Source organism: Lynx rufus, unplaced genomic scaffold (assembly GCF_022079265.1).
Source record: "Lynx rufus isolate CCGP_SWC_20201006 ecotype Redwood Valley unplaced genomic scaffold, mLynRuf1.p SCAF_17, whole genome shotgun sequence".
NCBI lineage: Eukaryota > Metazoa > Chordata > Mammalia > Carnivora > Felidae > Lynx > Lynx rufus.
The window spans coordinates 11,896,316-11,914,123 of record NW_025814831.1 but is presented as its reverse complement, the minus strand read 5'-3'; the positions used below and the strand labels follow the sequence as shown (position 1 = coordinate 11,914,123).

General features: G+C 38.3%; 1 protein-coding gene across 1 annotated transcript in view; it reads left to right on the top strand.

Annotated features, from left to right (window-relative positions):
• UNC79 (unc-79 homolog, NALCN channel complex subunit) overlaps positions 1 to 17,808 on the top strand; it is a 213,917-nt gene that overhangs the window by 72,164 nt on the left and 123,945 nt on the right. The window contains exons 12-16 of the mRNA XM_047080178.1: positions 7,166 to 7,356; positions 7,914 to 8,037; positions 10,006 to 10,146; positions 12,264 to 12,485; positions 14,602 to 14,829. Of these exons, the coding sequence (XP_046936134.1) occupies positions 7,166 to 7,356; positions 7,914 to 8,037; positions 10,006 to 10,146; positions 12,264 to 12,485; positions 14,602 to 14,829 (906 nt within the window). The remainder of the gene's footprint in view (positions 1 to 7,165; positions 7,357 to 7,913; positions 8,038 to 10,005; positions 10,147 to 12,263; positions 12,486 to 14,601; positions 14,830 to 17,808) is intronic.

Sequence of the window (17,808 nt, the reverse complement as noted above, 5' to 3'; positions counted from 1 at the left end):
TTCCTGCTTTGTTAAAGATTAGTTGGCCATACATTTGTGGGTCCATTTCTGGGTTCTCTATTCTCCTCCATTGATCTGAGTGTTTTTGTGCCAGTACCATACTGTCTTGATGATTACAGTTTTATAGTACAGCTTGAAGTCCAGGATTATGATGCCTCTAGCTTTGGTTTTCTTTTTCAGGATTGCTTTGGCTATTCGGGGTCTTTTCTGGTTCCACACAAATTTTAGGGTTTTTTTTTGTTCTAGCTCTGTGAAGCATGCTGGTGTTATTTTGGGTAGTATCTACATTTTAACGATATTTGTTCTTCCAATTCATGAGCATGGAATTTGTGTGTGTGTGTGTGTGTCTTCTTCAATTTCTTTCATAAGCTTTCTATAGTTTTCAGTGTATAGATTTTTCACCTCTTTGATCAGGTTTATTCTTAGGTATTTTATGGTTTTGGGTGCAATTGTAAATGGGATTGATTCCTTGATTTCTCTTTCTGCTGCTTTATTATTGGTGTATAGAAATGCAACTGATTTCTGAACATTGATTTTATATCCTGTGACTTTGCTGAATTCATGTATCAGTTCTAGCAGTTTATTGGTAGAGTCTTTTCCACACAGAGTGTCATGTCATCTGCGAAGAGTGAAAATTTGACTTCCTCCCTGTCGATTTGGATGCCTTTTATTTCTTTATATTGTCTGATTGCTGAGGCTAGGACTTCCAACAGTGTATCGAGTAACAGTGGTGAGAGTGGACATCTTTGTCATGTTTCTGACCTTAGGAGGAAAGCTCTCAATTTTTCCCCCTTGAGGATGATATTAGTGGTGGGTCATTCATATTTGGCCTTTATGGTCTTGAGGTATGATCCTTCTATCCCTTCTATCCCTTTTCTTGATGGATTTTATTAAGAAATGATGCTATATTTTATCAAATGCTTTTTTTGCATGCAATTTCTTATTAAGAAGACACCAGTAACCCAAAAAACTTTGTCCTTTTTTGAGAAAGAAAACCAAACTCAGGGGCGCCTGGGTGGCTCAATTGGTTAAGCATCCAACTTTGGCTCAGGTCATGATCTCATGGTTCATGGGTTTGAGCCCTGCATCGGGCTCTGTGATGGCAGCTCAGAGCCTGGAACCTGCTTCGGATTCTGTCTCCCTGTCTCTGTGCCCCTCCCCTGCTTGTGCTCTGTCTCTCAAAAATAAATAAACATTGACAAAAAAAAAAAAAAAACAGCCCAAACACAAGTTTTATACTGCTACACTGTTAATATTAAAGTTAACTTGGTGTTGTATGGAAACCACTTTGACAATAAATTTCATATTTAAAAAAATAATAAAATAAAAAAAAAAAAGTTCACTTAAAAAACTTTCCCCATCAATCTTAGCCAGTTTGACCACACAAGGTAAGATTCTCTCTCTGTCCTCCACTCTCACCCTCCACACCATCCTTTACAACTTTTTATTTCTATTCATGTTTTTGTCCTTCACTTTACTCTTTTTTTATTCTAGAAAGCCTTCATACCACCTCTACAGAATGACTTTAGGACAGAATTACTCTTTTTGTCCTTAACAAAATTGTCTCATATATTCCTTAAATATTCTGCATACAGAGTTTTTTCCATCACTCTTACTATTTCTAATAGTTTCACTTATATATATTGATCATAGTTTTCACCACTTGATAACCTCTATTTTTCAGAGAAAACCAGGAGGTAGACAGTTTGTGAATTTCCTGTCACCTACCAGTGTTTTGTAGCATATTAGCAAATTTTATGAATATACTACTTTATAACCTCAAGAGCTATACTTCATAGTATAATTTCTCAATATGGCAAAAAGAACATATTTATTAACGGATCAAAATATCTTTAGTCTCTCTGTCATAATAAGAATCCAAAAGTAGGGGCACCTGATGGCTCAGTTAGTTAAGCATTGACTCCTAGTTTTGGCTCAGGTCATGATCTCATGGTTTGTGAGGTCGAGACTCATGTCCATGCAGAGCCTGCTTGGGATTTTCTCTCTTTCCCTCTCTCTCTGCCCCTCCCCCTCTCACATGCACTTGTGCTCTCTGTCTCAAAATAAATAAACATAAAAAAAAAAGAATCTAAAAGTATATAAACTTGTATTCAGTAATTAATGTTTCAGTGTTTTGTCTTTTTTTCTTTTTAATGTTTATTCTTAAGAGGGAGAGACAGAGCGCAAGCAGGGAAGGCGCGGAGAGAGAGGGAGACACAGACTCCAAAGCAGGCTCCAGGCTCTGAGCTGTCATCACAGAGCCTGACATGGGGCTCAAACTCACAAACCGTGAGATCGTGACCTGCGCCAAAGTTGGACACTTAACGACTGAGCCACCCAGGCACCCCTCAGTGTTTTGTCTTATTTAGAAATGGTCTAGATATTCAACAGGTATATATCATTTAATGTAACTTAGTATAACTTTCATTTCAAGCTATCAAAAACATTTTGGAAACTACTAAGTAGACATATTATAACACACAGTTATTGTTGAAATAAAGCTTGTCAGAATAATAATTTAATTAAAATTAAATCTATACGTTTTATAATCTTAAACATCTAGTAAATATAATATTAACTTACTTGACTAGAAAACCGACATAGAATAAAAATGTATGATTAGATTATACTCACTGCTGATAACTTAGAAGACACAACTGTTTTTATTAAACCAACTATATGAATCTCGTCTTGTTTATGAAAGATTTACCCAAATCACATGAACTTGAAAAACATTTGGGTTACTGTCTATATTTCTGAGAGTTTGGGGAATATTTAATTCATATAAGTTACGTTTTTAAAACTCATTTAGAATAGATCTTTCAATGGATTTTGTAAATTGTCAATACCATTCAGAAGTAACAAAATATCACATATACATAATATACCTATGCAAAAGTATAGACAGACACACATACAAATGGTCCCCAGTTTACCATGGTTTGACTTAGGATTTTTCGACTTTACAATGGTACAAGAGTGATACACATTCAGTAGAAACCGTACTTCAACATGTGAATTTTGATCTTTTCCTGGACTAGTGGTATACAGTATGATCCTCACTCATGAAGCTGGGCAGGGGCCACGAGCCTCAGCTCCCAGACAGCCACGTGGTCACTGGGTCAACCTTTGCTATACCAGCTACCGTTGCGCACCCACACAGCCATTCTGTTTTTCACTTGTAGTACAGTATTTGATAACTTACATGAGCTATTTAACACTTTATTATAAAATAGGCTTTGTATTAGATGATTTTGCCCAGCTGTAGGCCAATGTGAGTGTCCTGAGCACATGCAAGGTGGGCCAGGCTAAGCAATGATATTTGGTAAGTTGGGAGTGTTAAGTGTATTTTTAATTTATGGTATTTTCAACTTATGATGGGCTTATTGGGACACAATGCAATTTTGAGTCGAGAAAGATCTGTAGAGACCTTAACAGTAGAGACTGTCATAGTAATACAAAACTCACTAGTTTATGTAAGAGTTGTTTTTCAAATTCACTTTTCATCATCACTTTTATTCAAATTATGTTTCTAGCAGATAGAACAAGTGGTTAACCTATTCAATGTAAGGACTAAAGCTTTTTATCAATATTTTTAGAGAGACCTTCAAGATCTTTTTATTTGCCCTGATGTGTAATGAAGGCTGTGGTTCAGCCTTAGGCAGTTAGTTATTTTAGTCCACTAAGAAGTTACTTTTTATTTTTTTGTATTTACTTTATTTTATTTATTTTTTTATTTTTGGGGGGTGCCTACAATCTTTATTTATTTTTAATAAAATTCATTGTCAAGTTGGCTAACATACAGTGTATACAGTGTGCTCTTGGTTTTCCATGATTCATCGCATACATACAACACCCAGTGCTCATCCCAACAAGTGCCCTCCTCAATGCCCATCAACCATTTTCCCCTCTCCCTCACCTCCCCCCCACCATTAACCCTCAGTTTGTTCTCTGTGTTTAAGAGTCTCTTATGGTTTGCCTTCCTCCCTCTCTGTAACCATTTTTTCCCCCTTCCCTCTCCCTATGGTCTTCTGTTAAGTTTCTCAAGTTCCACATATGAGTGGAAACATATGATATCTGTCTCTCTCTGACTGACTTATTTCACTTAGCATAATACCCTCCAGTTCCGTTGCTGCAAAGGGCAGGATTTCATTCTTTCTCATTGCCAAGTAGTATTCCATTGTGTATATAAACCACATCTTCTTTATCCATTTTTAAAAGCTGGAATATGCTAAGGAAAAAGGCATTGGAGGTTTGCTAAGGCGGGGGGGGGTTAATTGGAGCTTCTCAGGAGGAAGAATAAATTTCTCCTTTTTTTTTAAATTAATTTTTTTTTTAACCACAGGAGGCAATAGTATAAGTAAAAGCAAGACATCCCTTTGGCCTGAGAGCCAGCTATTTCCTTGGATGTTTGCATCTTAGAGAGATGCTTTCAGGACCTTGAGAAGATAGTTCTGAGGGGTAGAAGATTTACATCTCAAAGAGGGAGAGAAAGGATGCAAACTTTTAAAGTCACTGGTCTAAGAGGGTTTTGATTGGGACAAATAATGAATTCTCTAGGTAGCATGGAGCTTTTAGGAGCAGGCATTTTAAGGGAGGAGGGGTTTGGGAGGTGGGCAACATCATTTGTGCTGAGTCTGAAGTCTTGAGTGGGTCCACGTTGAGGCCTTAGTACAGAGGAGGGTTCAGGGGGGTCTGCCTGAGGAGGCTGAGGCCTGGGACAATTACTAATAAAGTGTTTATTCAGTGCAGCATAGTCCCCTTTTCCCATGTCCTGACTTTCTGTAGTATCTGCAGGCATCTTGAGATGAATAGGGGAAACTCTGGGATTGGGAAGAAGCATGGGTGGGCTTTGGGATACTTCCAGAACCACAATTACGTTTTTTTTTTTTTTTTTTTTAATTTTTTTTTTTCAACGTTTATTTATTTTTGGGACAGAGAGAGACAGAGCATGAACGGGGGAAGGGCAGAGAGAGAGGGAGACACAGAATCGGAAACAGGCTCCAGGCTCTGAGCCATCAGCCCAGAGCCTGACGCGGGGCTCGAACTCACAGACCGCGAGATCGTGACCTGGCTGAAGTCGGACGCTTAACCGACTGCGCCACCCAGGCGCCCCTCACAATTACGTTTTTTGTAAAGATTCAATTAGTAAGGCGAGGACAGTTATTTTTAATTCTTCAAAGAATAAGATGGCAGCCTTGATAATATTTAATTAAGGAGCTGGGCTACCCCCTTGACTGCATTAATTTGAATTCTTTATATCAATGAGAGGCTTTCCAACTAAGGGGAAAACAGAAGATTCCTGTGTTCTGAGATGTGTAGATTTAGAGCTGTGTGCCTTTGCAATATTTTTGTAAATTGTTTGGCGAAGACTTTAGGATATTTTCCTTCTTTTGGAGTATGTCATTCCACTTTAGCCCAATTAAACTTTGGAGGGAAGGCCTCTATAATAGCTCCTATCAGGCTCTGAATATGGGCCTCTGACTGGATCATTTGCAGGAGAAGGTGGTGGAGGGGAGTTCATGGTGGGGGCAGATTTTAATTTTTGTTCTAAATCTGATTTCTGTTCTAGAATTTTGCTAGGGGAGTCTTTAGGCTAGCTGTGATCTTTTGTGTGTGTGTGTCTTACCAGTTTGATCCTCCCATATTGGTAATATGACATTTGTTTAAGGTGAGAACTCTCTAAAATCCTTTTAAATATAACAACTTTTCTGAATCAAAGGATCCATTGTTTATCTATTGACAATTTAGGAACACCCCAGAGATACTTATTCCAAAATGTGACTCAAAGCCAGTAGGGATTTGGGGCGCCTAGGTGGCTTAGTAGGTTGAGCGTCTGACTCTTGATTTTGCTCATGTCATGATCTCATGGTTCGTGAGTTTGAGTGCCGCGTTGGGATCTGCCTTCAGCCCTTGGAGCCTGCTTGAAATTGTCTTCCTCTCTCTGCCCACCCCCAAAATAAATAAACTTTAAAACAACAACAACAAGAAAAAACCCCGTAGGCCTCTGAGTGTATGTAACTAACAACAGTGACAGTTCCAGAAATGTAGTCACTTCCTGCAAATTTCTAATCATCTAGGATTTTGGAAATAGGATACCAAATAGATAGTTGAGCTTTAAATAGAATTGATTTAATTGTTTTCAATAACTTAGAATTCTAGGAATAAAAATTAAATGTTTAAAATTGGATTCATTTAAAATAAGGTAGTTTCCAACGATTCTTATATTATATGGTAAAGATTCAGGACCAGCTGTTGTTACTTTGACATACATAATAAGAATATAAGGTCTTTATCTAAAATTGGAATTATAAGGGCACCTGGGTGGCTCAGTCAGTGAAGCGTCTGAATTCGGCTCAGGTCACGATCTCACAGTTCGTGGGTTTGAGTCCTGTGTGGGGCTCTGTGTTGACAGCTCAGAGCCTGGAGCCTGCTTCAGATTCTGTGTCTCCTCCTCTGTCTCTCTGCCCCTCCCCCACTTGCACTCAGTCTCTCTCTCTTTCAAAAAAATAAACATTAAAAAATAAATAAATGACATTGAAATTATAAACAGAACCCGAATTTAATTCGATATATTTTTTTTGCACTAGAAAATTAATATACTATCTTAGTAAAAAACACATTTTTTTTTAAATTAATGAATTCATCCATCCTTAGAACATTTTTAGGAGAAAAATTGTGGCATAATATAGCATAGGGAAGAATAGCACTCTGCCACTTTATTTTCCATACTGAAAAATATTAAATGCAAAGTGTACAGTAGTAGAAATCTATATTCCTCTGAAGCACAGGTGTAACTGCACGTATTTGTAATGGGTTTGTGAAACTTTAGAAATAATAATGCTCCAATTGTGTGCTCATCCTGTTAGGAATAAATCTTTGGAATTTTAATTCATGTGTGCGATTCGGACTGCAGTAGAATAGTTGAAATCCAGTCTGTGATTAATATTTGGACCTATTTGTAAGTATGGGGTTTTTTTGTAATTAATGTATCCTGATGGTTTATAGATTCTTACATATCTCACTGGGAAGATACTTGGCCCGCAATTCAGATGTAATGGATTTCGGTCTTCCTCTGTATCCATCTCCTTTAGGAAGTCCTTAGAGTATAACCTTAACAGGTGCATTCTGTTCTTTTCCCCTATGGCTGTGGAAATGCCATCAGGTTGGTGGTTACTGGGATAAATCCTGCAGCACGGTGACTCAGTTGAAGGAAGGTCTCAACCGAATCCTCTGCCTGATCCCCTACAATGTGATCAGTCAGTCTGTGTGGGAGTGTATTATGCCCGAGTGGCTGGAAGCCATCAGAACAGAAGTCCCAGATAACCAGTTAAAAGAATTCAGGGAAGTATTAAGGTGGGTAAGTAGTTTAATGAAGCCACCACAATTATAATGATGTCTGACATGTATTGAGCATGTAATGTGTGCCAGGAACTGTGTTAAGTATTTTATATAATCTTGTTTACTTTTTAACAACCCTATAGAGAAATCTGAAGGTGCAAAATGAAGCAGTTGCAATAAACTGTGCTAAGATGACCTGGAATTGTTGAGAAAAAATTTGGTTCTGGTGGAATAATAGATACACCATATTGTTTGTTTATTTTCAAATATAATTATGATTTGAATAAAGTGGGGAGAATGCAAGAGGATAATGTTTTTAGATGCTGGGGAGCAACTCTAATTCCTTAGAAATGCAATTCTTTCTGTTAAGCCTGATATGAATGTTATTAACAACAGTATGAATTCTTTATTCTAATGAAATAAACTATTATAGTAAAATGAAACATGATAATAATATTTGGAACACAGCCCAATCTAAAGTGTTTGGCTCCCCAAATAAGATACAGTTAAAAATGCAACTCAACCCTGATATATGCCCATTGGTCATTTACTTTTGTTGCTCTGCTTTCCAGCAAAATGTTTGACATTGAGCTCTGTCCTCTACCTTTTTCATTGGAAGAAATGTTTGGCTTTATTAGTTGTCGGTTCACAGGATACCCTTCCTCTGTGCAGGAACAAGCTTTACTGTGGCTTCATGTGAGTAAATGGCACTTTTAATCATTTGGGGCAATAGTTCTTAGCCTGGGAACTTTAGATCCCTGGGTAGAGGAGCGGGGAATTATTGCAGAGTCTATAAATTTGCATGTTTGCTGAGGGTAGTCTATAGACTAATAACTCATTGCATAGATAAATAACTATATGTCAAATATATGTGGCTATCATTATGGTTAGTAAAATACAGATTTATGTAATACTATTACTGAATTCATAATAGCTTTTGGTCCTTATGTATTTTTCCATCAATAGATTCTAAAAGTATAATAGGCTGTCTTGTGGGGTTCTTTTAAATCTTTTGATATTAAATAGGTGCTTTACTTGGGAAGGTTGAGAGCTGCTGCCTTAGGGAGTAGCATGAGCTACTGGAATGCCTTTCTCCCCGGTCTGCATTTGTAACTCCAGCTTATCCTTAAAGCCCAACTCAAAAATGATCTCATCTATGAAGTTTTCTTCACACCCCCATTTTCTCTTTGGAATTCACTATTCCTTCCCCCCAGTACTCATACAGGCTCCTTGTGTAAATTTTATTCAGCCTAATATTTAGTTCATTTTTGTCTCTTCTCCTGATTGCAAATGCATGGAGTGCAGGGACCAGGCAGGGCTTTTTTCATTTCGAAATCATATCTTCCTTCATCCTTTCCTCTCAACATCTAGCACATGCCTTGTATTTATTTGATGAATGTTCTTAAAAATTCATTAAATTGAGTTGAATGTCTGTCAGAAAGTTTGGCTAGTTTCAAAAAAGGAGGCCAGAGTCAATGTTTAGATTCGCTATGGGTGCAGATACGTTGCTGTATCACAGAAGGATGAATTTTCAAGTCATGAAGATGCCTTTCTGGGTTCTAAACTGAGGAACAATATTTTTCACAACTGAGAAAGAGTAAAGGGACCATTTTTTAAAAAGTACCTTTTGGACCCAGAATTGTAACATTTCGTCCCCAAGCAGATCTCAGCAAGGTTATCTCTCATTTTAGGAAAGCCAGTCCTTCTACAGATGGCTAGGTGTTGTTACTCAGTTACATGCCCTTTAGGCTGAGTTCTGTAGGGGTGAGCAGAAAGGGCTCTAAACCTCTGTCCTCAGCATCCTCAGCATGGCTAGAGCAATTACAGCTGCATGTTTTATGGACGGGGCTTTCCCAGAGTTCTGGTTTGAAGACAGGGTTCTGCAACTGAAGGAGGTTTTAAACCTCTGGTCTAACATTTGGGGAACAGAGTGAACAGTATAGTGATTGGAGCCAACTCATTTATTAATTGTGGAAACATTTTTAGAGTTCCTCTGTGCCAGGCATCGTAATTGGCACTGGGATAAAAATGAGATAAGAGATGGTCCTGTCCTCACACTTCCTTTCTTCAGGGAGCTCACAGCTGGAGAGACAGTATCAAACAGTCAAATATAATGAAAAGTAATCATTGCTCTAATAAATGTATGTACAAAGTTCTAAGGAAGCAGAGAAGAGGGATGAATTAATTCTGTCTGAAGGAAAGATGCATCTATTTCCAAAAATTCATTACAGATAAAGTCACTCGACTTTGGCAGAGGGTACCTGAGCTTGTATCAGAAAGCAAGGTCAGATGGCGCAGTCAGATCAGAGGGAGGATGGACTGGAGGAAGATTGCACACAGGTTACACTAGTCCAGGAGGAAGATGACGAGTAAGGCACTAGCAGTGCTATGGAAAAGAGGAGACAATGTCAAGAGATGCTTAAAAGTTTTAATAGAAATAACATGGCAGTTTATGGGATGCGGGGAGTGGGGGAAGATAGAAGATCCAATAATAACTTTGAGTTTTTACTATGAAAAATTGAGGTTGGCTGTGCTGATAGAATATACGTAAGGCTAAGTATCCTTATGTTCAGTAGTTCACTTTGGGAAAAAATGTTAAATACGGTTTTTTTTTTTGAGTTTTAAAGTTTATATTTTGGGGGGATATATGCCTTTTTTCCCCAGGTATTATCGGAGTTAGACATCATGGTTCCACTTCAACTATTGATAAGTATGTTTTCTGATGGAGTTAATTCTGTTAAAGAACTGGCAAATCAAAGAAAATCAAGAGTCAGTGAACTGGCAGGGAACCTTGCAGCTCGAAGGGTAATTATTGCCACAACTGTTTTTGTCTTACTTGTTAAGATTTTGTCAATTATACCAGGTCTAAAAGTAGCATCGTAGTAAAATTCTCTAAAAATGCTTTTTCATCCCATCTCACTCTGTTAATCTTTTAAGCACATTAAATAATAGAAAAGATTGATCTAAGATATGTTCTGTATAATCTACAGTCAATAAATTATTGAGTTTTCATTTTCCTTTGAGTTTTTCTCCTGCACATACCTATTAGCTGTCTCTCATCCTTGATGAAAGCAAAAAGAGTAGCTTTGAGGTATTCTTCTTTTTTTTTTTTTTGTTTCTTTTGGTCCCCTGGTGAATAAGAATTCTTTACCAGTTGTTAGGCAGATCAGTGCTTCACTTTGGGGATGAGGAGTTTGGGTGTTTTGTTCTATCATGTTTTGAGAAGATGTGGTCATCTGATGGTTACTGTGAGTGATGCTGTCACTGTGGACCGACTGAGCCCATTTTGGGGGGCCCCTTTGTACTTCTGTGAATGAGAAAAGTCAGCATAGTCTAGTCCGAGGTGTAGGAAAACTATTGGGAATTTCTGACAATATTTTTGTGGAGGACATGATAGAGCTTCTGTTGGTGTGCTGACATTCCTAGACCAGGATCAGTTCTGGAGAGGTTCACTCTCAATGTGATGGTAGGCAGGGACTGTTCACAACTTTCCCTTGTCAGCCTCTCCATACCATTTTTTCTTACTGTCATTCTACCTGATATCTAGGGACTAGAAAATATATCAGAATCATGGGATCATAGTTTGTATTCAGTGCTCTCTTTTGATTTTTAATCATCATTACTTTTCTTGTCTGCCTCATAAGAACCAGCTGGCAAACATTTTTATGTTGTTTCTTTCTTCTGTAACCTTTAATATTACATAACTTAATTGGTGCCTTATACTGTGCAATATATTCACAGTGAACCATAGCACAGAACTGTGTGAGGCAGTTGGAGAAGAGCTCATTGTCCTCATTTTATAAATACGTAGCCTGAGGTTCAGTGAGTTGAGGTGATTTGCCGTAGACAACACTATCAATATCCAGATATTCTGACTCTTGGTGGGGTACTCTTTTTCTTTAGTTTAAATATTGTGTTCAAGGAACTCTCTGGTTATTATATCTTTAAGAGAGAAAATATGATTTCAGAGTGATATACAGGTATGTCAGTCAGGGTCCTGTACAGAATTTATCCTAGATGGTTCAAATGAAGGGACTTTCATGGAGACTTTGCCTATAGAGTTATGGGGAAAGTTAAGGGAGCAATAAGGGTTGGTTGAGGCACCTAGACATCAGCAACAGCTCAGTAGGAAGCCATTAGACCCCTAAGGCTGAAGGAACAAGGAAAAGAGTTCCTGGAGCCCATTGAGTGCTGAAATTTTCAGGAAGGGCTGGCTGGAAGAGTAGTGGAGAGATTGCCAGAGATGTAGCATCAAAGCAGGCAGAGGGTGGGAGATACACGTCTACCTCTCTCTCCATCAGCTTCAGGGCTTCTGCTGGTATCTCCCACTGATTGAACCCAACTGGAAGCCAGCTTGCAAGAAAGCTGGGAAAGACTCCATCCTTGGCATCCTTGGGCATAGAGCAGGGCAGAAGAGGGCAGTGAGGGGCTTGGGTAGGCAAATGGAGAATAATCAGTACAACCAGTACAACAATTTGACATATATTGTTTTCCCATAATAGTTTGATAATTGTACTATCCAGATGCCATTCTTCTTTAATCAGTCATGTTAAACTGAGATTTTGTGCTCATGATTCTCAAACTGATCTTGCAATATCTGGTTATGGTTTTAGGTTGATGCAAACAATTTACTTTAATTGCAAATGTGTGATGGGATGAACAATATAATGGCAAAGACAGCTGCCTTCATTCTTCAGGGTGCTGATGTTTCATTCACCTGACAGTCACAAAGTTTAGATGATTTTATTTCTTGTTTTTATATTTTGAGAAGATCCATAATATTTGAAAGTACTAATGCTATTGACTAAGGAAGGAAATCAGTGTGACAGCTGGAAATACCTTCCATGAGTCTCCAGATATTTTATATAAGCCATTTTAGCTTCTGTGAGTTCACTTGTGTGTGCTGATGTTCTTTCTTCTAGGTGAGTGTTGCCTCTGATCCTGGCCGACGAGTTCAGCACAATATGCTGAGTCCATTTCATAGTCCTTTTCAGAGTCCATTTCGGAGTCCTATGCGTAGTCCATTTCGTAGCCCTTTCAAGAATTTTGGGCACCCAGGAGGAAGGACTATTGACTTTGATTGTGAAGATGATGAAATGAATCTAAATTGTTTCATCCTCATGTTTGATCTTCTCCTGAAGCAGGTAGCTGAAGCATGAGCTTCCTTTAGTTCAGAGGTGAAGAATAAGGGAAAGCATTGTATAGTGATTCTTGCTATGTGTTTGACATCTTCATACTTGCTGAAATGATGCAACATCACTCAAGACATTTTGCAAACTCCTTTTGGGATTTCCTAGAGTCTGAAAAATACTTGTATGAATATCTGCAATAATGTTGACATGTGAGAATGCATATGAATTTTAGAAGCACTCTAGCATCATTAGATGCTGTTGAACATAGATCTGTTGAACATAGATCTATTGAACAAATTTGGGGAACTGAGTAATGCTATTGTTAGAAAGAGCAAGGTACAACTCTATAGTGATGGGCTGATTTAAATATATTCTAGAAATTGATTTTTGAAGGTAATTTTAAAAGACAAGTTTAAAAGTCTGGTCGGGAGAACATTTCTTTGTAACTTTTTATTTTGAAATAATTTCAGGCTTGCAGAAAAGTTGCAAGGATAGCACAAAGAATTCCCAAATGCTCCTTCCCCAGATTCTCCAGATGTTAACACTTACCACATTTATTTCTGTTGCTCTTAATCTGTATATGTATGTATGAATTGTAGAATTTTTAAAATAAACCACTTGAGGGTGAGTTGCAAATATGGTGCCCCTTTATCCTTAAATACTTCTGAGTGTATTTCCTAAAAAATAAGGACATTCTCTTATATAACCAAGTACAAAATAAGGAAATCAATCAAAATTAGGAAATTAATATTGTTATAATACTATTATCTATTATCTGACCCACAGAAACTAATCATTTTTTAAATTGATATAATGATTATATCTCTATAGCAAAAGAAAAGAAAATATTTTTGATGTAGGACGCAAGCCAGCATCACTTCGTTGCAAATATTTGTCCTGTCTCATTAGTCTTTGTTAATCCAGAGCAGTTCTTCAGTCTTTGTTCATCTTCCATTTTCTTGATTTTTGAAGAGTACAGTCCAGTTATTTTGTAGAATGTTCCTCAATTTGAGCTTGTCTGATGTTTCTTTATGAATCTATTTGGGTTAAGCATTTTTTTGGCAGAAACACTACTAGTGTGATTTTATATCCTTTTCAGTGCATTATATCAGGAGGCAGGTGACATGATAATGTTGCCTTACCTGGTGGTGATAACTTGGGAAGGTGATTTCTGCCAAATTTCTCTACTCCAAAGCCACTATTCCCCCATTTGTAATTAACAAGTAACTTGCAGACTGAGATTTCCCGTTTCTCATCAGACTTTTACCTAATAGTTTTAGCATCCAGGGCTGATTCATGCCTGGATCAATTATTACTATTATAGTTACCAAATGATAATTTTCTAATTTTATCATTTCTTTTAATTTATTAGCTGGCATTCTACTGAGGAAACAGTTTCTCTTCTCTCCCATTTCTATATTTATTTGTTTTTTTATCTGCATGTACACATGAATTCTTATTTCATTCAGTGAGTTAAAATCTGTTACTATGATTATTCATTTTGGTGTTCATATTGTCCTGTATTTGACCAGTGGGAGTCCCTTTAGACTGGCTCCTGTGTTCTATTGACATATCCCAGTCATTCCTTGAACACTTCCTCAATTTCTGGCATAACAAGATGTTCCAGGCTCATTTTATGTTTTCCTCGCCCCAACCTTGAAATCAGCCATTTCTCCAAGGAGCCCTGGTTCCTCTTAGTGGATAATGGATAAATGGTATTTAGAAACCAAGATCTGGACGTTAGGTGAGGAGCAGCATTTTTTTTTGATGTGTAAAATCTCACAAAGTGATAAGTTTAAAAAACAACTTTTTAAAATGTCCTACGTGATTTTAAAAATAATTCCCATTGTGTGTCTTGTGTTTAGAGTCTTTTTAGAAGAATCCATGGAAAGCAATATATATTCATGGTCTATAATTCTTATCATCTTTAAATAACTTAATATTGTTAGTTAGTAAATTTTATCCCCATTTAGTATGCCAGTGGAATATTGGACAAAAGGACCAAATTCCTTCTTCTTTTTTCCCTTTCTTTCTTTCTTTCTTTCTTTCTTCCTTTCTTTCCTTTTTTTCTTTCTTTCTTTCTTTTTTGTTTTTTGGTTTTTTTGGCCTTTATTTTGATGTCTTTCAGATGGAGTTACAAGATGATGGGATTACGATGGGTTTAGAGCACAGCTTATCAAAGGACATTATTTCCATTATAAACAATGTCTTCCAAGCTCCCTGGGGGGGCTCCCACACCTGCCAGAAGGAAGAAAAGGCAATTGAATGTAACTTATGTCAGTCTAGTATTCTCTGCTATCAGCTTGCTTGTGAACTCTTGGAGAGACTGGCTCCTAAAGAAGAAAGCCGGCTGGTGGTAAGAAGTTAAAAAAATGAGGTTGCCCTTGTCTGATAGTGATAATGCCTGTAGAAGCATGTATAATGGTGTCTTCTTCCAATATTACATTATGCTCTATGCTGAGTTATATGTGAGACTGTGGTAAAAGAGAAATTTTCCTGTTCCTTCCACCAACTTATGCTCGTGGAAAGGGATATGAGCTGGAGCTATATCATACAGAATTCTTGAGTCTTGAGTTAGTGTTGTGGAGCATCCATTCATACAATTTTCATAAATACAAAGCATTACTGGTATTCCAGAAATAACTTTTATTACAAAGTTCAGATAATAGTGAAAACTATAAAATATACATATCAAATATCGAGGACATAGATTGGATATGGGTATTGAGAATTCCTAGGTAACCCTGGTTTGGAAAACCCATTGACTTCATCAACAACTGATAAAGACTTTGCTTCATTTCCTACTTTCCAAGAAAACTGTTTCAATAGGAAACAACTAACATATACCATTCATTAGCTACTCCATACATTAGTTACTTACTGTTTAGCCAGTTTTCATTTAAGACACACACATCACCAAAATACCCTCACACCATCAAAGGTAGATGGATCTGTATTATTTGGGCCTTTGTTTACTTTCTTCTCTTTTTCTTCCTTTCCACTAATATTTATCTAAGTAGAAAGGGACTTCTTAAAAAAATCTTTTTGAGGTGTAACATACATACAGTAAATTTTTTCTACAGTTTTTAAATACCTTTCCACCTACTGAACTTGTTTGTCCTATGTGTTGCAAAATAACATCCCTGTAGTATGGTCTTTCAACATTGTCATTGGGTACTTAACCAAAAAAAAAAAAGTCACAGTTCTAGATGATGTGAAAACAAATTAAAATTGGACATCTGGGTGGCTCAATCGGTTAAGTGTCTGACTCTTGATTTCAGCTCAGGCCATGATCTCATGGTTCATGAGTTCAAGCCCCACATCAGGCTCCAATGCTGACAGTCCTTTTCTCTCTGCCCCTCCCCTTCTTGTGCTCTCTCTCAGTTTCTCTCAAAAATAAATAAACTTAAAAAAAAAACCCAAATTAAAATCAAGAAGCTTAGAGTCTAATCAAGGAGATGTTTAAATAAATGAAAAACCATTAGACACAGTGATTAGTGTGCTGGGTGAGGTCTGAACAAGGGGACCGTGGGGGCAGACAAGGGTCAGCATATCCAGCCTGGAGGTATGGTAGGAAGGAGAGAGCTCCTGGGTTCATATCTGAAAGGAGTGGAGTTAATGAAAGGAAGGTGGTAGGAGAGAAGGACTTTGGAGACCCAGAAAACTCTCTGTTTTAATGATACAGAAGAAAGCAGGGAATGATACATTCAGGAAACTGCAAGCAGTTCAGTGTTGCTGGAGCAGTGAGCAGAATGGGAAAGTAGTGAATGAAAGCTGAGTCAGGCAAGATGGACTCGGTCTTATTTTCACATTCATTAAGGGCTCTGCCTGCCAAACTAAGAAGTTTGAATTTTGTCTTGGTGAATGGGGGACTGCTGAAGAATTTAATCAGGGTGGTGATACAATGTGATGAATCTGAGAAATTCATTCTGCCATTGAAGAAGAGGGATTGGAGGATTTGGGCCCTGGGGACAGGTATCTAGTCAGAAGGTTAATGTGGTCACTCAGGGAGGAAATGGGCAAGTCTGAATTAAAGCAATGGTGGTGGGGATAAGAGAAGGGGCAGGCCTGGTGGATTTTTAGGAAAGAGAATCAGCAGTGCTGATTTAGTTGGCATTGAGGTATGCAAAAGTTGAGGACAAACCCATGTTTTCTGGCTTGGGAACTGATAATGTTGCCGTTTATAGAAGATTTTTACTGGTGTACAAGTGATCTTTTTGACAGGAGTGGGCATGACGCAGGCACATTCAGACATGGTGGATTGGGATGCCTTCAGATATCCTGGTGAGGTTGTCATGACCAGCAGGTATGTGGATCTGGTTTTAAGAAGAAGGTCAGAAGTAGATAAAAGTTTGGAGCCGCCAGCATATTGTGTTGGGATGCATAGAATGAGAAAAGAGCCTCGCTAGCATTCTGGGAAGTACCAACTGTTAAGAGGGAAAACAGGAGAACTGATGACCAGAAACAATTTGAGAAGGTGCCAGAGACACAGGGGAAGAGCCAGGGGAGAACAAGAACTCCAAAACCAAGGTAGGAGGCAGTTTTAGAAAAGAAGGAATAGTCGCTCACATGAAGAGAAAAGAGGAAAAATAAAGGATTGAATGTGCCCAGGGGATTTTGAGATTGAGGGCCCTCTATGCCCTTGGGGATGGGAGTAACCATGGATTCCAGGAGTGTGTGCTTAAGGACAGAATCAGCTGAGGGTGTGGCTGCATGAAGTACAGACTTCTCTTTCAGGGAGGGAATGAAAGGGTGAAGGTGATGGAGGCAGATGTCCCGAGCCCTACCCTGTCCCCAGCAGGCTGTCTCTACTGTGTCCATTTTCCCAGCACCATCCCAGGAAGCGAGGAATAAGCAGAAGTGTGGAGGAACTGAGCCATCCAAATAATCTCCCATGTGCCTGATGCTTTTGACATTTGTCATGTGCTGGAAGTAACAAATTTGGAGGTGAACCCAAAGGATTCTGTTCTCCTCTCTCAAAGTTTTTTGGGAGAGATGCCCATCAATAAAAGAGGGCTGTGCCCTAGAATGCATGGTCTTCACTGTGCATGTCAGCCCCCTTCGCTCTTTAGTTCTCTTCCTGGGACAGGCAGAGGATAAAAGGGCGATGATGTGACATGGGGGCTAGCAGGAGGCTTAAGCTAGTATGCAGGATGGACAACACCAGTCCCTGCCACCTAGCAGGATGATTCCAGACACGTGGGTGGATGTTGAGGAGTCAGTAAATAGCAGGAAACTCTTTACCATATCGAATTTCATGCAACTCACTTTATAGTTTGATTTAGTACCTTGCTCATGGGTGACCTGGGGACAGGTTCAGCCTTAACAAAATTGT